Source organism: Oryctolagus cuniculus, chromosome 17 (assembly GCF_051225735.1).
Source record: "Oryctolagus cuniculus isolate XC-2025 breed Fujian yellow rabbit chromosome 17, ASM5122573v1, whole genome shotgun sequence".
In the NCBI taxonomy this organism is placed as follows: domain Eukaryota; kingdom Metazoa; phylum Chordata; class Mammalia; order Lagomorpha; family Leporidae; genus Oryctolagus; species Oryctolagus cuniculus.
Window position 1 is genome coordinate 41,827,065 of NC_142883.1, and position 21,300 is coordinate 41,848,364.

General features: G+C 43.9%; 1 protein-coding gene across 12 annotated transcripts in view; it reads right to left on the reverse strand.

The window, feature by feature from the left end:
- Window positions 1–21,300, reverse strand: part of RHOT1 (ras homolog family member T1) — a 91,129-nt gene that overhangs the window by 37,000 nt on the left and 32,829 nt on the right. For all 12 annotated transcript variants that reach the window (XR_011383573.2, XR_007911262.3, XM_051824636.3 and 9 more), the window contains 6 exons: window positions 20,846–20,889; window positions 19,886–19,939; window positions 19,678–19,730; window positions 9,734–9,842; window positions 8,982–9,083; window positions 270–368 (listed from right to left, as the gene is read on the reverse strand). Coding sequence is in view for 10 of the 12 variants with exons in the window: in XM_051824636.3 (XP_051680596.1) it covers window positions 270–368; window positions 8,982–9,083; window positions 9,734–9,842; window positions 19,678–19,730; window positions 19,886–19,939; window positions 20,846–20,889 (461 nt within the window). In the remaining 2 variants the exon portion in view is untranslated. The remainder of the gene's footprint in view (window positions 1–269; window positions 369–8,981; window positions 9,084–9,733; window positions 9,843–19,677; window positions 19,731–19,885; window positions 19,940–20,845; window positions 20,890–21,300) is intronic.

Genomic DNA, 21,300 nt, shown 5'->3' on the forward strand with positions numbered 1-21,300 from the left:
AAGATAAAATCTAAATTAGGATAGTCTGCACTTTGTATTAATTCAGCCTTCAAGTCATCCTTAATATACTCATTGTATATCATGAAATGAAGCTATCAGAGTTCCCTCAATTCTTAGACTTACATCACTTGATGTGAAAGACAGTGTTTATATGAAGAGATAAGAGATACACGTTTCTCAAAGTGCTGCTTAAGCTAGTACACTTTCCATAGTTTTTATCAACAAAGGAAGACAAAGATCTGCCATCACCTGAAACAAAATACAGCTACCTGAAAGAAGTTGAGTTCAGCATCATTCAGAGTGCCGTCGTTATCCTGATCAGATATTTTAAATATACGAGTAAGGGCTTTTATGCAGGCTGGTTTCATCTGTAAATCATTTAAAAAAAAACACACAAATAACTGGCTGAATTAAAATACGATTTTAAAACACGATTTTCATAAGTAATGCTGGGAATAATTCTGATTGTTTTCACATAACATCAAATACAACCAACAAGAAAAATGATCTAAAGTAAAGCCATTTGCTTTTATACTAAAGCCTTTTTAAGTAAATGAGGCAATATTTATTTGGACTGATACCCGAAAATGATCAAACCCTCTTCTCATGACTCTTAGGATAAAAAGGAACTTCATCTCGAGGAGAGATTCATGCTTTCAGTTACACAAAAAAATAACTATTTGTTTATTTATATCCTCCTCCTCATTCCATAAAGAATTTGAGCTGACTTACTTAAAGCACTAAGAGCTTTCCTCCCCAGCTTCTGAATATGGCCAAAGACTTTCTGGTAACAGTTTTTATCTGTGCTAATTCACAAACAGATGGTAAAATATCACTGGTTATTAGATGTAAAGGACATTTACTAACTTCTTATTTTAAGCATTATTTACAATAAACAAAAAGACCCTGACTTTTGTGACTGTAAAACTTTTGGAAGTAATACTGCTGGAAATATATTTTGACAGTTCCCTTAATTTTTGTCCTAGAATTTAGATTGGGTAGAATAATTGTTTGACTGTTTAAAAATAAGGCCCACATGCTTCTAGTCTGTATAATTAGTATACATACAGTAAATACTGTCAATAACTCTGAGAAGAAAATGAAACTTTCAGGAAGACCTTTGAACTTTGTTTAAACTCAGAAACGTATTTCTTGTAAAGCCATCAGAATCAGAGAGATGAGATGGCAAGGTGAAGAAATGTACACTTGTTACCTTATGACCTGAGTCATATAGCTACCCCAAGCAAAATGGTAAGGATGACAGCATTGATCATGCTATCAAGTTCAAACACAGAAAATAAATTACTTAAAAAGGAGGAAAGTAGGGGTGGACCCTGTAGTGCAGCAAGTTAAGCTACCATTTTTGACACCCCTGTCCCTTGTCAGGGTGCCTGCTTCAAGTCCTGGCTACTCTGTTTCCAATCCAACTGCATGGCAGGCAGCAGATGATGGCCCATGTGTTTGAGTTCCTACCACCCACGTGGGAGACCAGGATGGGAGTTCTTGGCTCCTGGATACAGCCTGGAACAGCCTTTGCTGTCATGGACGTTTGGAAAGTAAGCCAGTGGATAGGAGAATGCTATCTCTATACCTCTCCTCTCTGTCATTCTGCCTTTCAAATAAATAAATCTTTTTAAAATTATGAAAGCATTATCATCTAAATATATATAGATAACTATCTTTTTTGTTATTTTAAACAGGGTCTCTCCAAGAGCAATTTGATGTAGTGAGAAAAAGACAACACCTAAAATATAAAGATATTAGAGAGAAATGAGAAAGTAAGCCAAGCACTGGGTTGGGCTTCCTTTGTAAGAGTACTAATCAACTCTATATAATCTATAACAGTTACTATCATGAGTGACTTAGTTTTTATTTTACTTTATTTTTAAATGTTTGCTGTTTTTCATCTACTTGAAAGGCAGAGTAAGAGCAAGAGAGCAAAAGAGTGAGCAAGAGAGAGAGATCTTTCATGCTGGTTCACTCCCCAAATGCATGCAACACTAGAGCTAGATAGGGCTAAAACCAGGAGCCAGGAACTCCGTTCATGTCTCCCACATGGTAAAAAAGAGTCCAACCACTTGAGCCATCATCTACCCTCTCCCAGGGTGTACATTAGCAGGAAGCTGGACTGGAAGCAGAGTAGCCAGGTCTTAGACTGGTACCCAATATGGGATGTGAGTGTCACAAGTGGTAGCTTAACCTGTTGCCCACAACACCTGCCCCTGAGGACTTATTTTTTTAATAATCTATGGTAAGATACTGCCTCTAGAAATGTGATCCTTCTATTATAGATTCAAGATTAATAAGGATTAAATTGTTTTAAAAAATGCTATAGAACATCTAAATATTTCCAAAAGTAACAGCAGTTAGAATGATACACTAGGGGCTGGTGCTGTAGTGCAGTGGGCTAACGCCCTGGCCTGAAATGCCAGAATCCCATATGGGCGCCAGTTCACATCCCGGCTGCTCCACTTCCTATCCAGCTCTCTGATGTGGCCTGGTAAAGCAGTGGAGGATGAGCCAAATCCTTGGGCCCTTGCACCCACGTGGGAGACCCAGAAGAAACTCCTGGCTCCTGGCTTCGGTTCGGTGCAGCTCCAGCCATTGCAGCCAATTGGGGAGTGAACCAGTGGATGGAAGACCTCTCTCTCTCCTCTCTGCCTCTCCTTCTCTCCCTGTGTAACTTTTTCAAGTAAATAAATAAACCTTTAAAAAAATGATATCCTAAACAGAACCCAAAAATAAAATTTTTGGGGGGTAAGTGATTTTCGTTACATGAAAAAATAGTACTTTGTAGGGGTATTAGGCACAAAGTCTAATATGTTGCCTGGGATGCCTGCATCTCCTATCAGTGCTGACGATCCAGCCCTGGCCCTGTACCTGATTCAACTTCCTGCTAATGTGCACCCTGGGAGGCAGCAAAGCTGGCTCAAGGGGCTGAGTCCCTGCCACCCATGTGGAAGACCCAAACTGAGTTCCTGGCTTCTGGCTTCAGCCTGGCCCAGATACAAAAGTTGTAGGCATACAAGGAATAAACCGGGAGATGGGAGATTTTTTTCTCTCTCTCTTTTGGTCTCTAAAATAAGTAAATAATTTTAAAGTAATCATATAAAGATAAATGGTGATGGAGCCAGTGCTGTGGTGCAGCGGGTTAAAACCCTGGCCTGCAGCACCAGCATCCGATATGGATGCCGGTTCTAGTCCCAGCTGCTCCTCTTCTGATCCAGCTCTCTGCTACAGCCTGGGAAAGCAGTGGAAGATGGCTCAAGTCCTTGGGCCCCTGCACACATGTGGGAGACCCAGAAGAAGCTCCTGGCTCCTGGCTTCAGATCAGCCCAGCTCCGGTTGTTGCAGCCATCTAGGGAGTGAACCAGCAGATAGAAGACCCCTCTCTCTCTCTCTCTCTACCTCTGTAACTCTTTCAAATAAAATAAATCTTTAAAAAAAATAAAGATAAATGGTGACATATTATTCATTAAATTTGAAAATGCATCAGAAGCTAAATTGCTCTAAGGTATTTGGTTAAATACCGAATATTTAAATACTTATCACCTTAACATACAACACCAAAAAATGACTACTTTCTTTTTTTTTTATAGAGAGAGAGACAGAGAGAAAAGTCTTCTTCCATTGGTTCACCCCTCAAATGGGCGCCACAGCCGACGTGTTGCACCAATCCGAAGCGAGGAGCCAGGTGCTTCCTCCTGGTCTCCCACGCGGGTGCAGGGAAAGTAGTCATTTTATGCCGGTGCCACGGCTCACTTGGCTAATCTTCCACCTGCGGCGCCAGCACCCCAAGTTCTAGTCCCAGTTAGGGCACCAGATTCTGTACCGGTTGCTCCTCTTCCAGTCCAGCTCTCTGCTGTGGCCCTGGAAGGCAGTGGACGATGGCCCAAGTGCTTGGGCCCTGCACCTGCATGGGAGACCAGGAGGAAGCACCTGGCTCCTGGCTTTGGATCAGCGCAGTGCACCAGCCATGGCGCCCATCTGGAGGGTGAATCAACGAAAGGAAGACCTTTCTCTCTGTCGCTCTCTCACTGTCTAACTCTGCCTGTCAAAAAAAATTATATCTCAACAAAGTAGGAAATTTTAATACTACTAAATTAAAATATTTTGTATTTGAGTCATTTAAACCCTCCCATAAACATTCTGAGAATTTTCTTTGTTTGGCAAACTGAGAATAATGTGGGTCACACAGAATGACTCATCACTGGAAACACATTTACAGCTCAGGTTCTACTGCTGTAGAAATCAACTACTCTGGTATAAGCTTAGACTCCAAGCTTGTACATGTCTAAAACAAAATACAGTCTGAAAGTCGAAAACATCACAATCAGGCAGGACCACTCAAGAAATGAACAACAGATGGTAGAAGGTGTCTTACTCTTGTGGGACTGGGGGAGGGGCCGGGGGATTAGCAGATTAGCAGAACTAATAATAGGTCTGAGAACAAAACAGCAATTAAAGAATTGAGAGCAAACTAATAGAGGGATTTAGTGCGCCACTAATTATGCCTCAGAGGTAACCTCTGTAACATGAGATTATAATCCAAATTTCATAAAATCTATCGACAGAATCAGAATAGAATTTTTTTTTTTTGTTAACAAATACACTAGGGGCAGGCACTGTGGCACAGTGGGTTAACGCCCTGGCCTGAATCGCTGGCATCCCATATGGGCACTGGTTCAAGAACCAGCTGCTCCACTTCCCATCCAGCTCTCTGCTATGGCCTGAGAAAGCAGTGGAAGATGGCCCAAGTCCTTGGGTCCCTACACCTCTGTGGGAGACCCCGAAGAAACTCCTGGCTCCTGGCACAGTTCCAGCTGTTTCGGCCAATTCGGGAGTGAACCATCAGATGGAAGATCTCGTGCTCTCTCTCTCTCTCTGCCTCAGTTCTCTCTGTGTAATTCTGACTTTCAAATAAATAAATAAATATTTTAAAAATACTAAGTGGCTGTTATTATTAGACAAGTCTGGGAAATACTAAAAGTTAGAAACAAGGACGCAATTAAGGAATAGTAAATCAGGAATAAGGAAGAGCAAACCAGAGTCAGAATTAGGAATTACTCAGATAATTTACTTATGCCAAGGGTTGGCACTATTTTTTGAAAAGATCCACATAGTAAATATATTAGGCTTTGGGACTAGCAGGCAAAATTCAGGATATCATGTAGGTATTAAATAGCAAGGTGAAATCAAATTTCCACAAAATTCTATTAATGAAATTCAAAATATAACAATAAATCAGGATAATTTTGCTATACAGAGATATAAAAGGGAAGAATGAAATTCTTTTTGGAGTGATATTTTGCTTAACTGGAATTCAACATTAGTGCTCACTAACAATGGTCACATATTTGCAATGGTCATTGCAAATGATCACATATTAATGCTCATCTGTAATGAAGTTTTACATGTTTTGAAAATGTCTTTTTTGCACAAATACATGTGTATACGTTCAATTCTGATACACATCCACAAATGTGATTTCAGCTGAGCAAGTTCATAACCTGGAAGGCATTTATAGAAGTACATTAGATTCTTTGTTAGCATGTCACTACAGTGCAGATTAATCAGGTTTTTTTGTTTGTTTGTTTTTTGGACAGGCAGAGTTAGAGAGAGAGAGAGAGAAAGGTCTTCCTTCCGTTGGTTCACCCCCCCAAATGGCCGCTGCAGCCGGCGCGCTGTGCCGATCCGAAGCCAGGAGCCAGGTGCTTCCTCCTGGTCTCCCACGTGGGTGCAAGCGCCCAGGCACTTGGGCCATCCTCCACTGCCCTCCCGGGCCACAGCAGAGAGCTGGACTAGAAGAGGAGCAACCGGGACTAGAATCCGGCGACCATATGGGATGCCGGTGCTGCAGGGGGAAGATTAACCAAGTGAGCCACAGCACCTGCCCTCTTTTCTTATTTTGGCATGAAGGTGCGTGCTGATAACAAATCATCAATGGCACAGGGATACCCGTGGTACCTGGAATGCTATCAAGTCCTAGCTGTCAGTGTAACCAGAAAGTACACTGAGCAGAAATGAGAAGTGATGAGAATACAACACAGGAGCTCTGCTGAAGTTACTCAAGTCTGCCTTTGCAGCAGAAAGCAGCCATAGACAAAACATAAACAAATGAGCATATCTATGTAATCATAAAATTCTATTTATGGCATGATGATGTTTATAAAATTTAAATGCAATTTTCACACATCACAAAATAGTATTCACTTTTTACCAATCATTCAGAAAATATAAAATGTAATTTAGGTATTCATAGGCTGTACCAAAACAGGCCAAATTCAATTCATAGGTCACCATTTTCCAACCACTGTCCAATAACCATAATTTTTTCCTGAAATTAATGTGCAACTTATTTCTTAAAAACAACGCCTCAGGGCAGGCACTGTGGTGTAGTGGGTTAAGCACCCACCTGCAACACCATTGTCCCATGTGGGCACTGCTTTGAGACCCAGCTGTTCTACTTCTAATCTAGCTCTCTCCTGATGGTCTGGGAAAGCAGAAATGGCCCCAGTGCTTGGGCCACTGCACCCATGTGGGAGACTCAGAGAAGTTCTTGGCTCCTGGCTTCAGATCGTCTTAGTTCCAGCTGTTGCAGCCATCTGGGGAGTGAACCAGTGGTTGGAAGACCTCTCTCTCTGTCTCTCCCTTTCTCTCTAACACCGCCTCTCAAGTAAATAAATAAATCTTTTTAAAAAAAAATACTACCTCAATCATAAAAAGATAAACAACCGAAGTGAAACATGGGCAAATGATTTTGAATAAACATTCCTCCAAAGAAGATAAACAAGGGGGCCGGTGCTGTGGCTCACCGGCTAATGCTCCGCCTGTGGCGCCAGCATCCCATATGGGCGCCAGGTTCTAGTCCCGGTTGCTCCTCTTCCAGTCCAGCTCTCTGCTGTGGCCCAGGAAGGCAGTGGAGGATGGCCCAAGTGTTTGGACTCCTGCACCCACATGGGAGACCAGGAGGAAGCACCTGGCTCCTGGCTTCGGACTGGCGCAGTGCCAGCCGTAGCAGCCATTTGGGGAGTGAACCAACGGAAGGAAGACCTTTATCTCTGTCTCTCTCTCACACTGTCTATAACTCTACCTGTCAAATTATAAAAAAAGAAGATAAACAAATGGCCAAAAAAAAAAGATGAAAAAAAGTAACATCAATAGCCATAAGGGAAATGCAAATCAAAACCACAATGAGATAGCAACAACAAACAAATAAAAACTAAGTAAAACAGGGTTGGGTATTGTTGAGCAGTGGGTTAAACTGCCACTCGAGACACCCAAGTGCCTGGGGTGTAGCAAACCATGGGTACTTGGGTTCCTGGCACCCTTGTGTGAGACCTTGATGGTGCTCCTTACTCCTGGCCTAACCCCAGCTACTAAAGCATTAAAGAGATGAACAAGCAGATGGAGGATCTCTCTCTCTCCCTCTCCCTTTTCTCTGTCACTCTGCCTTTTAAATAAATAAACCTTTTTTTTTAAAAAAAGTTAATAAAGATTAGTGAAGATATGGAGAAATTGAAACCCTCATACATTGCTGGTGGAAACATAAAGCGGTCCAGTAACTGAGGAAAATAGCTTACTGGTTCCTCAATAAGTTAAAGATAGAATTATCAGGTGACTCAGCAGTTCTCCAAAATATACAGTGAAAAGAACTGAAAGCCAGCATTCCAACAAAAAATCTGCAAGTGAACAAAGTAGACTATTCCTAATAGTCAAAGAATGGAAACAATCCAAATGTACATTAGCTGATGGGGAGATAAAAAAAAAAAAGTGTGGCACATCCAGGGTGGGGCATTATTCAGAAATAAAATACTGACACATTCTATAACATGGATGTATCTTGAAAAGATTATGTCACGTGAAAAAGACCAGAAACAAAATGCCAAATGACTCTACTCTTGTGAAATGTCCAGAAGAGGCAAAGCCATAGAGAAAGAAAGTAGATTTGTGATTGCCACAAGAGAAAGTGCACAGGGAGTGACAGCAAATAGGTGTTGGGTTCCTTTTTGGACAATGAAATGTTCTACAATTACATAGTGATTTTGCATAACCTAGTGAATATACTAAAAAAATTGATGGGTGAGTTATATGGTAAGTGAGGCATTTCTTAAAAAATTTCATTAGTTTTTTCAAAGTTTATGGCAAAATACTGTTAATTTTTTATATTTCAGTGAGTATTCAAATTGTTACATGTTGCATACATGTTAAAAAATTACTTAATTTTTGTTCAAATGTGTTTTTTAAAAACAACTTTTATTTTTTACTTATTTTATCTAGTCTTAAGGGGGAGAGAAAAGGAGAGATCTTCCACCCTACCTAAGTTTTTAAGGTCACAGATTTTACAACAGCACCATAAGCAGACATTTATCCAAGTGTTTGGACCTTTTTAGTTTGTTATTGCCAATTACTCTATTTGTTTAAAGGTACTTCTTGAAATAGTATTTGATCTGGAAAATATTCTGAATATTTAATCTAAATATTACTGAAGAAAAATACCTAGATAAGGTACAATAAGCAACAAATCTACATGTTGGCTATTTCATCTTTATAAAAATACTTTAGATGGGGCTGACACAGTGGCATAGTGGGTAAAGCCACCTGCGGTGCCAGCATCCCTTGGGCACCGGTTCAAGTCCCAGCTGCTCCATTTCTGACCTGGCTCTCTACTGTGGCCTGGAAAAGCAGTGGAAGATGGCCCAAGTTCTTGGGCCCCTGCACCCATAGGGAGACCTGAAGAAGCTCCTGGCTCCTGGCTTTGGATCAGCAAAGCTCTGGCCATTGCAGCCTACTGGGGAGTGAACCAGTGGATGGAAGATCTCTCTCTCTCTCTCTCTGCCTCTCCTTCTCTCTCTGTGTAACTCTGACTTTTAAGTAAATAAATAAATCTAAAAAAAAAACAAACTGAAGAGACACTAAAACTCACTACTAAACAAGAGTTGCTTCTTATACATTCATATAAACACAGCGCGGGGGGTTACCTCTTTCTCCTCTGGACAGTACAAGGGCCCTGTTGGATGAAGAACAGCTTTCTGTGCATAATAAAAGAGCTCGGATATGTTCTTCAGGTTTTTTGCTGAACACTGAAAAAAAAATTTTCATCTATTTAAACTCTTGAGATTAATTTTGAGAGCTAAAAGGAATTTTTCAAATGAAAACATATGGTAACAATATAATTCCCTGAAAAAAATGAAAACATGGGGGAGGTGCTGTGGCAGAGCGGGTAAAGCCACCATCTGCTGTGCCAGCATCCCCATATGGGCACCTGTTCAAGTCCTGGCTGCTCCACTTCCCATCCAGCTCTCTGCTATAGCCTGGGAAAGCAGTGGAAGATGGCCCAAATCATTGGGCCCATGCACATGGATGGGAGACTCAGAAGAAGCTTCTGGCTCCTGGCTTCAGATCAGCCCAGCTCTGGCACTGCAGCCATTTGGAGAGTGAATCTGCAGATAGAAGACCTCTCTCTGCCTCTGCCCCTCTGTAACCCTGCCTTTCAAATAAATAAATAAATCTGTAAAAAAAATGAAAATGTATTTTTCTTTGTGGACATCATAATATAAATGTCCATAAACAGCTCAGAGACCAACTCCAAATTCTCTATTTGGTGTACATGATATTATTTCACAACAAACAGGAAAATTATTCCATCCCACATAATCCCCGACCGGCTCTGAACTTCAACTGAGTGAGAATTTACCAACAATAAATTTCCAAATCAAATAATGAGGCCTACCTCCACACAGGTTTCTATTTCTGTGTACTGATTCATAATAGGAAGGATGGTCTCCATACTACTATATTCCACCAGATCAGATTTGTTCCCAACCAAGATCAAAGGCAGCCTGTAATATATATGGCACATTGTAATAAGGAAGACAAAAGACATTAGGTTTGCATTTTAATATACATTATACCCATCTTAACTAAAAAGATTTTATTTAATCTTCCCAACATAAACCTCCTACTACAGCCAGGCCAACCCCCCTAGATAGGAGGTTCCTTCATTCATTCAAACTACTAACTGAGCAACTATTATCAGCCACATAGTCTTCCAAGCATAAAAGACACAGAACAAAGATAGTTCCTCCCCATTCTATAGTGAAAAATGGAAAATGAATAATAAGCAAGTAAATAATTTCTAATTTGATAAGTGGTGTGAAGCAAATAGGAGGGCATGAGATAGAGTAATAGGTGGGAGCTGATTACATACAGTCACCAGTGGGAAATCTCTCTGAGTGTGACATCTGAGCCAAGGAGAGAAGTATAGGATGGAATCTGCCATGGGAACAGCTAGGGAAAGCTGGCCAGGAAGAAGGGACAGAGGTCTCTAACTGAAGAAAAATCCTGGTGTGGTCAAAGAACAGGAAACACCAGAATGGCTGGAGAGTGTAGAGCACAGGGAAAGAGTATGAAACAGGATTGGAGCGATGATCAAAGGCCAGACACGCAAGGTCATATAAGTTGTAGTAAAGAGCGTGAATTCTGTTGTTAGTGTAAAACGTGAAGTCAATGGGGCTGGCCCTGTGGCGCAGTGGGTAAAAGCCCTGGCCTGAAGCTCCAGAATCCCATATGGGTGCCGGTTCTGGTCTCAGCTACTCCTCTTCCAATCCAGCTCTCTGCTGTGGCCTGGGATAGCAGTGGAAGATGGCCCAAGTCCTTGGGCCCCTGCACCCACGTGGGAGACCCAGAGGAGGCTCCTGGCTCCTGGCTTCGGATCGGCGCAGCTTTGGCCATTGTGGCCACTTGGGGAGTGAACCAGTGGATGGAAGACCTCTCTCTCTGTCTCTACCTCTCTCTGTAACTCTGTCATTCAAATAAATAAAATAAATCTTTAAAAAAAAATTTAGTCACTGAAGGGTTAGAAGCAAGAAAATGACATGATCTTATTAACCTTTTAAAAGGTAGTGATTTGTTACCTTTGAGAGACACATGATGAAATATTATACCATACTATGTTTGTTTGCCTCAAAATGATCCCGTTGGGAGGGGCAAGAGATGAAAACAGAATGGCCGACAGTTGATAATTGTTGAAGCTGGTTGACAAATACACGAGGTTCTTTACCCTATTCTCTGTATATGTTTAATTTTTTTTATTGTCCTTTTTTTAATTTGGTGACATGGTTTATAGTAATGACAGTGAAGACTGTGGGGAGCAACCCGGACTGGACTGAGTTACTGGAATTAAGACTTATTCTATGCATCTGCTCTCCCACAATATGGCGCTGGGAGAGGAGAAAACAGCTTCTATGCAGCTGCCTCTTGCCAACTTGAGTGATGACCTCCAGGAGCTGATCCTGCTCCTGATTGGAGGAGAGCAGCGTACTCGGCGTGTGGGCAGCCGAGTTGGGATTGGCGGAGGAGGACTATAAAGGAGGAGAGAGACAACATGCACCAGGAACATCTAAGGGGAACACCTGTGCAGCCCCCGAGAGAGCCGGCCGGCGGTGTGCCGCTCCCCCGCGGAAGTGGGGAATGTGGCAGGGGGAACCGCCCTTCCATGGAGGTGGAAGGGACGGCAGCCAACCCGGGAAGAACCAGCAGCAAACCCGGGGAGGGCCGAGCAGACGAAAGAACAGCGCAGGGTCCTGTGTCGTTCCTCCACGAAGACGGGGAGCGACAAAGATGAAGAAGAAATCCTCAGATTTAAGACATATTTTAGAAGTACAACTTGGGGCTGGAGCTGTGGTGTAGCAGGTAAAGCCACTGCCTGCAGTGCTGGCATCCCATATGGGTGCCAGTTTGAATCCCAGCTGCTCCACCTCCAATCCAGCTCTCTGCTATGGCCTGGCAAAGCAGTGGAGGAAGGCTCAAGTCCTTGGGCCCCTGTACCCGCGTGGGAGACTCAGGAAGCTCCTGGCTCTTGGCTTCGGATCGGTGCCAAGTTACAGAGAGAAAAAGAGACACAGAGAAAGAGACAGATCTTCCATACTCTGATTCACTCCCTAAATGGCCCCAACGGACAGGGCTGGGCCAGGCTGAAGCCAGGAGCCAGGAGCTTCATCTGGGTCTCCTGTGTGGGTGAAGGGTCCCAAGGACTTGGGTCATCCTCGTTGCCTTCCTAGGCCCATCAGCAGGTAGCTGGATTGAAAGTGGAGCAGCTGGGATGCTAACTGGAACCCATATGGGATGCAGGCATCACAGATGGTGGCTTTCACTCGCTATGCCACAATGCCAGCCCTAATCATGAACTTTTTTTTTATTAAAGATTTATTTACTTATTTGAAGGTCAGAATTAGAAACAATATCTTCCATTCACTGGTTCATTCTCCAAATAGCTGCAATGGCCAGGGCTGGGCCTGGAGCCTTGAGCCTCATCCGGGTCTCCCACATAGGTGCAGGGGACCAAACACTTGGGCCATCCTCTGCTGCCTTCCCAGTGCATTAGCAGAGAGCTAGATCAGAAGTAGAGCAGCCGGGACTCAAACCGGCACCCATAAGGATCCTGGCATTGTGGACTATGTATTTACCTGCTATACCACAGCAATGACCTCATGAACTTTTTTAAAATTTGATTTATTTATTTGAAAGGCAGATGGGGGTTGATGCTGTGGCACAGTGGGTTAAGCCACTGCCTGCAACATTGGCATCCCACCTGAGTACTGGTTTGAGTCCCAGCTGATCTACTTCTTTTTCATTTTTTTTATTTTTTTGAAGATTTTATTTATTTATTTGAGAGGTAGAGTTATAGATAATGAGAGAGAGAGAGAGAGAGAGAAAGGAAAAGGTCTTCCTTTTGTTTGTTCACTCCCCAAATGGCTGCAACGGACGGAGCTATGCTGATCTGAAGCTAGGAGCCAGGTGCTTCTTCCCACTCTCCCACATGGGTGCAGGGGCCCAAGGACTTGGGTCCATCTTCTACTGCTTTCCCAGGCCATTGTAGAAAGCTGAATTGGAAGAAGAGCAGCCGGGACTAGAACCAGCGCCCATATGGGATGCCGGAGCCACAGGCAGAGGATTAACTTACCGTGCCACGGCTCCGGCCCCAGCTCTACTTCTGATCCAGCTCCCTACTGATGCACCTGGGAAGACAGTGGAGGATGTTTCAAATGCTTGGGCTCCTGCACCTATATGGGAGACCCAGATGAGGCTCCCGGCTCTTGACTTTGGCCTGGTCCATCCCTGGTCATTGCAGGGCATTTGGGGAATGAACCAGTGGATGAAAGATCTCTCTCTCTCTCTCTGTCCCTCCCTCTCTTCCTGTAACTCTGCTTTTCAAATAAAATAAATAAATCTTGGGGGAAAAAATGTCAGATTGACACAGAAGGACAGACAAGGATAGAAAGAGATCACTCCCCAAATGACAGCCAACAGTTGGGGCTGGGCCAGGCCAAAGCCAGGAGTCTGGAACTCCATCCAGGTCCCCTACTTGGATAGTAAGTGTTCAAGTGCTTGGGCCACCTTTCACTGCCTTTCCAGGCTTAGCAGGGAGCTGGATAGGAAGCTATGCTGAGACTTGAACCAGTGATCCAATATGGGATGCTGATGTCACAGGTGTACATCACGGGTGCCATTTCACCACAACGCCAGCCCCCACCATGAACTTTTTAAAGGTCTCACATATACACGGATTGCAAAATTTTTTTGCACCAAAATAATCCTATTTTTGAAATTCATTTCCCATATTTAGTAAATAGGTTTTTGGCTAGACAAAATGAACGGATCTCCCAAGGCAGAGACAATTGAGAGGTTTTTGGTTTTGTTTTTGTTTTTTTCTTGGCAGGGAGCAGGTAGGGAATAAAGGATTTTGTTTTAGACAAATTAAATCTGACAGGCCCATGGGGATATCTAAGTAGGGATATCAAAGAGGATCAGCCTAGGTGAGAACTGGTGTTTATGAATTCTGCAAGAAAGCTTAGAGGGAAAGCAAATTATCTTGCTGGGACTCCAGAATGCAGGGAAATACTTCCAAGCATTTAGTTTATTCCCTTTGTGGGACCGTTAATATTAAAAGGACTGACCTACTAAATAACCCACAAATGGATTTCTAACAGAGCCAGGAGGATTTCCAAAAATATAGTGGTTTAGAAACAAAGGTGTGCATCAGGAACCTACTGATTATAAAATCACAGGTTGAGATGAAGAAATGCATGGTTTTGTTTTTGTTTTGTTTCTTTCTTTGTTTTTGACAGGCAGAGTTAGACAGTGAGAGAGAGAGACAGAGAAAAAGGTCTTCCCTTTCCATTGATTCACCCACAATGGCTGCTGCGGCCAGCGCACGGCGCTGATGTGAAGCCAGAGCAAGGTGTCTCCTCCTGGTCTCCCATGCAGGCATAGGACCCAAGCACTTGGGCCATCCTCCACTGCACTCCCAGGCCACAGCAGAGAGCTGGACTGGAAGAGGAGCAACCGGGACTAGAACCCAGCGCCCCAACTGGGACTAGAACCCGGGGTGCCAGCGCCACAGGCGGAGGATTAGCCTATTGAGCCACAGCGCCTGCCGAAATGCATTTTTTTAAATTATTTTACTTATTTATTTGAAAGGTAGTGTGACAGAGAGGGAGAGACAGAGATACTCCATCCATTGGTTTACTCCCCCAATGCCTACCACAGTCAGGGCTGCCCCAGGCCAAAGTCAGGAGCTCAAAACTCCATTCTGGTGTCCCATGTGGGTGGCAGAAACCCAAATACTTGGGCCATCATCTGCTGCCTCCCAGGCACAATGAGCAGGAAGCTGGATAGAAAGCTGAGGAGGAGGAGCCAGAACTTGAACTGGCACTTAACTTGCTGTATCACAGTGCCTGCCCCCTTAGCCATATAGTTTTGTTAAGTGCCTCAGGCGACAGTCATGAGCTTCTCTGATTAAGCACCACTGTGGCAATGGTCCAAGAAAGTCCTAACAAAAATGTGTAACAAATATAAACTGAAGGCATGAGGGGAAAAGGAAACTGCAAAGTCCATATAATTAAAAAAAAAAAAATCACCTCAGAACAGTCAATAACATGAAAAATAAGTATACTCGTCTGAAGCAGGCAATTGGCCTAGTGGTTAAAATACCAGTTAAGGCCGGCGCCACGGCTCACTAGGCTAATCCTCCGCCTTGCGGCGCCGGCACACCGGGTTCTAGTCCCGGTCGGGGCGCCAGATTCTGTCCCAGTTGCCCCTCTTCCAGGCCAGCCCTCTGCTGTGGCCAGGGAGTGCAGTGGAGGATGGTCCAGGTGCTTGGGCCCTGCACCCCATGGGAGACCAGGATAAGTACCTGGCTCCTGCCTTTGGATCAGCGCGGTGTGCTGACCGCAGCGCGCCAGCCGCGGCGGCCATTGGAGGGTGAACCAACGGCAAAGGAAGACCTTTCTCTCTGTCTCTCTCTCTCTGTCCACTCTGCCTGTCAAAAAAAAGATGCCAAGATCCGAGTGCCTGGGTTTGATTCCCAGTGGGGGCTCCTGACTACAGCTCCCTGCTAATGCAGACCCTGGGAGGCAGAGATCAGGGGTCAAGTTCCTGCCACCCACGTGGGAGATCAGCATTGAGTTCTTAGGCCACAGCAGTGGCAAGTATTTGGGGAGTAAAACAGCAGATGAGAACTTTCTGTGTGTGTCTCTCTGCCTCTCAAATAAACAAACAGAAAAATAAGTATTTTCATGAGTTTCAAGGAATGAAAAAAAAGGGGCCAGTGGTTGGCATCCCATATCAGAGTGCCCATTTGAGTCTCAGCTGCTCTGTTTCTGATCCAGCTCCCTGCTAATGTGTCGGGAAGGCAGAAGGCAGCCCATGTACTTGGGCCTCTGCCATCCATGTGGGACACTAGGATGGAATTCCTGGCTTCAGTCCAGCTCAGATCTGGCCATTGCAGCCATTTGAGAAGTGAATCGGGAGGTAGAAGATCAATCAATCAATCAATCAATCTCTCTCTCTCCCCTTCTCTCTCTCTCTGTGTGTGTCTATCTGTGCTGTGTCTTTCTCTCTCTGTCACTCTGACTTCAAATAAATAAATCTTTTTATTAAAAAAAAAAAAAGGAAAAAACAAAAGTCCAGGGATAGGCTTATACATAATCATGAACCAAAGTCACACCTGAATGCTAAATTAGAACTTCAAGTAACAAAGACACTTCCAAATGGTACTAAAAGTGCCACCAAAATAGACACAGCACTTCAGGAAGCTATGATAGTAAGCCAAAATTGTTTAATTCAATGGCCCAAGGTGATGCTTGATGGATGGGATGCTGGCAAAAGTGCCTTCTCTGAAGAATCCCTCCTGGTAATGGCTCAGACTAGAGCAGGTGTCAGCAACAAATGGGCATTGGAGCTTGTAAGTCAGCTCTGTCCAACACAACATACTATGATGATTGAAATGCTCTTTCTACTGTTACTGTTAACCAATAACACATGGATGATTGAGCCCTTGAAAGCTGACTGTCAGAGGGACTGAAATTTCAGTTGTTTGCAATTAAAGTTAAATTTCCACAACTGACTAGAAGTTGCTACACTGGACAACATGGCCCTAGAGGGTCATTCTTTTCTTTCTACTTTGTCACTAAGTCACCACAAAGTTTAAAACCATGATAAAGAGGGGCCAGCGCTGAGGGATCCTGGTTTGAGTCCCAGCTGCTCCACTTCCAATCCAGCTCTTTGCTGATGGCCTGGGAAAGCAGTATAAGATGGCCCAAGTGGGGCCAGTGCTGTGATGTAGCAGGTAAAGCCGCTGCCTGCAGTGCCAGCATCCCTTATGGGCACTGTTTTGAGTCTCAGCTGCTCCACTTTCAATCCAGCTCTCTGTTATGGCCTGAAAAGAGGTGAAAGATGGCCCAAGTCTTTGAGCTCCGGCACCCACGTGGAGACCTGGAAGAAGCTCCTGGCTCCTAGCTTCAGATCAGCACAGCTATGGCCATTGTGGCCATCTGGGCAGTGAACCAGTGAGAAGACTTCTCTCTCTCTCTGCCTCTGCCTCTCTGTAACTCTGCCTTCAAATAAATCTTTTAAAAAAGAAAAATCTAAAAACCTGGTAAAAGAACTAGATGTATATAGATGTATATAACACATATTAGTCTGATTTTCTTAACATTTAAGAAGTCTCAAATGCTATATAAAAAACTATGTTCGATTAAATGATATTTCTAGAAAAAATTGTTTCCATTTGTAATCTATGGAATGCATATTCTCTTGTATTTTCCCTATCTCATCTTTATCTTATCAAGAACTGCAAAGAGATCTCCATACATTCATTGCTAAGATTTCTTTTTTTTTATTTTTTTTATTTTTTTTATTTTTTTTTTTTTTGACAGGCAGAGTGGACAGTGAGAGAGAGAGACAGAGAGAGAAAGGTCTTCCTTTGCCGTTGGTTCACCCTCCAATGGCTGCTGTGGCCAGCGCGCTGCAGCCGGCGCACCGTGCTGATCCGATGGCAGGAGCCAGGATCCAGGTGCTTTTCCTGGTCTCCCATGGGGTGCAGGGCCCAAGCACCTGGGCCATCCTCCACTGCACTCCCTGGCCATAGCAGAGAGCTGGCCTGGAAGAGGGGCAACCGGGACAGAATCCGGCGCCCCGACCGGGACTAGAACCCGGTGTGCCGGCGCCGCAAGGTGGAGGATTAGCCTATTGAGCCACGGCGCCGGCCCATTGCTAAGATTTCTAAAGACTTCTAGAAAACTCATAAAGGCCGGCACCGCGGCTCAATAGGCTAATCCTCCACCTAGTGGCACGGGCACACTGGGTTCTAGTCCCGGTCGGGGCGCCGGATTCTGTCCCGGTTGCCCCTCTTCCAGGCCAGCTCTCTGCTGTGGCCAGGGAGTGCAGTGGAGGATGGCCCAAGTACTTGGGCCCTGCACCCCATGGGAGACCAGGATAAGCACCTGGCTCCTGCCATCGGATCAGCGCGGTGCGCCGGCTGCAGCGCGCTGGCCACAGCAGCCATTGGAGGGTGAACCAACGGCAAAGGAAGACCTTTCTCTCTTTCTCTCTCTCTCACTGTCCACTCTGCCTGTAAAAAAAAAAAAAAAAAAAAAAAGCTTACATATACATGATTTCATGATTTCATTGATTCTCAACATAAGCACAAGTAGATAAGACAGGTTTCAGCCTTATCTCCACTTACAGATGAGGAATCTAGGAAGTCAAAGGCTTTAGAACTCAAAGATCTCAAAGGCTGTTCATCTTCCCCCGGGGCCTGTGTTCTTCTATATATCACACTGTGAGAAATCAATGACAATGCAGAACACCACACTTCCCCAAGGGGTATCTTGAGAGAGAGGGCATGGGGCCAGCATTGTGGCGTTGTTATGGGCTGGGTATTGGGCACTAAATTAATTTTTCAGGTTTTTGTCTTTTACTTAGAGAAAAAGTCTAAATACAGGCCCAACCACGGCATACAGTGTGATAAACTTTATCTAAAAGTGAGAAAAACACACAGGCCCATTAGGGCTTTATTAAGGGAAAACGGGGTCAAAGAAAGGAAATTATCATATCCTGCTCCGCTCGCCCTAAGTCCACATGGAGGAGAGAGCAAGCTTCCCTTCTTCCTAGCTTTTTATGCACTTGGAAAAACAGAAGTGTTTCCGTGATACCACCCCCATGACCCAGGTAAGAGGAAGTACTTCTGGGGAGGGGTCCCTTGATTGAAAGGTAGATGATGGGCCAGCGCTGTGGTGTAGCGGGTTTAGCCTGCATTGTCAGCATCCCATATGGGTGCCAGTTCGAGACCCAGCTGCTCCACTTCCAATCCACCTCCCTGCTATGGCCTGGGAAAGCAGTGGAAGATGGCTCAAGGACTTGGGCCCCTGCATCTGTGTGGGAGACCTGGAGGAAGCTCCTGGCTCCTGGCTTCGGATCAGCACAGCTCCAGCTGTTGCGGCCATCTGGGAAACGAACCAGCAGATGGACAACCTCTCTCTCTTTCTCTCTGCCTCTTCTTCTATCTCTGTGTTATTCTTTCAAATAAATAAATAAAGTTTAAAAAAAAGAAAGAGAGATGAACATGACAACACAAAATGAAGGAGATGCAGCTTTCAGCTCATGACCTTGAAATTATCTAAGCTTTCCCACATCAGTGTAGTCAGTTAAACTGCCACCTGAGAAGCTGGCAGCCCATATGAGCGCTGGTTTGTGTTGTGGCTGTTCCACTTCAGATCCAGCTCCCTGCTAACGTGCCTAGGAAAGCAGCTGATGATGACCTAAATGCTTGGGTCCCGCACCCACGTGGAGACCTGGAAGAAGCTCCTAGCTCCTGGCATAGGCCTAACCCAGCCCTAGCCTTTGCAGCCACTTGGGGAATGAATCAGCAGATGGAAGATCTCTATTTCTGTCTCTTCTCTCTCTGTAACTGCCTTTCAAATAAATAAAAATAAATTTTAAAAAAAGAGAGACAGGATACATACAGTTCAGGCAGAAGATATATTCTAAAGATAATTTTTCAAGTAGCAGCTTGAAAAAGAGAAATGTAAGATTTATTATCAAAATATTTCATCTGTCTGAAATAATGAATCATATTATCAGAGCTCTGTTTCTTATTTTGCTCTCAAATATATTTTCGGCCTTAAATGATTCCCCTCAAAAAAGGTCTGTGGGGGTTTGTGGAGGTGGATGAACAGAAAGAGAAACCCATACATATAGCAAATGTAGCAAAATATGTTACCAACTGATGGATCTAAGTGAAGGTTTACAGACTGTCACTGTACTATTTCATGTATCTTTCCTGCACATTTGAATTTTCTAATACAAAGGTTGAGAAGAATAAAAAAAAAATACCTGCTGTCTTTGTCTGTTCTTTCATTTATGAGAGGAATCCATCGACTTGTTACCTAAAATGAAAATTAAGAGGAGTTAAGATATGACACAAATCGTCTTTGAAAAACTTTCCTTAGACCCACAAAATTCTAAATTGAGGATCAACTTTGAAAGTGCCACACTGCAAGTTAACTAAATGGGGGGTGGGGGGGGAGTCACACAGTCATACCTTATCAATAGAATGTTTGTTGTTAACAGCATAAACTATGCAGATGACATTAGCCTAGAAGAAAAAATAACAAATTAATGGCATTTAAAAAATCATTTGAGAGGCAGAAAGACAGGGGAGAGGGGGGTAAAGAAAGAGAAAGAGAGAGAGAGAGAGCACACTCCTGTATGTCTGCAATGGATAGGGTTGAGTCAAGCCAAAGACCGGGAACTCAATCCAGGTCTCCCACATGAGTGGCAAGAACCCAATTATTTGAGCTGTAACTGCTGCCTCCCAAAGTCTGTACTGGCAGGAAGCTGGAATCAGCAGCCAGGTTTTGAATCCAGGTACTCCAATATGAGATGCAGGCATCTTAACTGCTAGGCTAACTGCTGCCCAATCCAATGTATTTTTTAAATGTACTTATTTTTCTGAAAGGTAAAGAGATAGAGAGAGAAAGACAGAGAAAGAGAGAAACAGAGAGACAAAGATCTGCCATATTTTTTCCTCCCCAAAGGTCTATAATAGCTAGGCCAGCCAAAGCCAATCTGGGTCTTCCATGTGGGTGGCAAGGACCCAACTACTTGAGCCATCATCTGCTGCCTCCCAAGTGTATATCAGCAGGAAGCGCAGATCAAAATGGAGCTTGGACTCAAACGCGGGCACTCTAATATGGGTTGCAGGCATCCCAGGGGGTGTCTTACTACTTTATTTGAAATACAGAGCTCCCATCCACTGGCCAAACACCAAACACCCCAGCATTTTTAAATAAAAATACAAACAGTTCTAGCTGGTTAACATATTAAATAAATTTTTAAAAATTAGCTTGCCTCTAAGAAGAAAAAATTCCTGACTTACAGGAAAAATACTCAAACTCTACTCAAAGTCAGCAATAACAAGAAAGATTGAAAACGTCCTCCTGAGTGAATGAAAAAGGTTTGCTCAACATGATCTTTACTGTTTTCCCATAAATAAACTCACCTGTGATATCTCCTGATGAAGTTGTTCGTCACTTTGTTCTGCTTCTACAAATGATAAAAAGCCAATGTTTCCTATTTTAAACACTTCCACAAAAATGAACAGTCAAGCTAAAATCCATGCGACACTCACCTAATATTCCTCAAAATGACATGGTTTCACACTTGACAAGGTGGCAAAGACAAGGGCAAGCTAGGGGAGGGGAAAGGTTGAACTGTGCTAAGGAAGTTGGCTAGCACTGAAGGCCAAGTCTACAGGAGGACGACTCGGGCACAGGCGAGCAGAGGCGTTGTGTGATAAGTTGATGCCAGCAACTGATCCAGAGTTGAAAAGGGTTAGGCAAAGGGGATCCGAAACCCAAGCTACGAGACTGAGTGCTGATATGTCAGAAGCTCAGAGTCTATACAGAAAGGGTTACAAAGGCTGGGTAGGAATCTGGATGATACAAGCTTAAGATC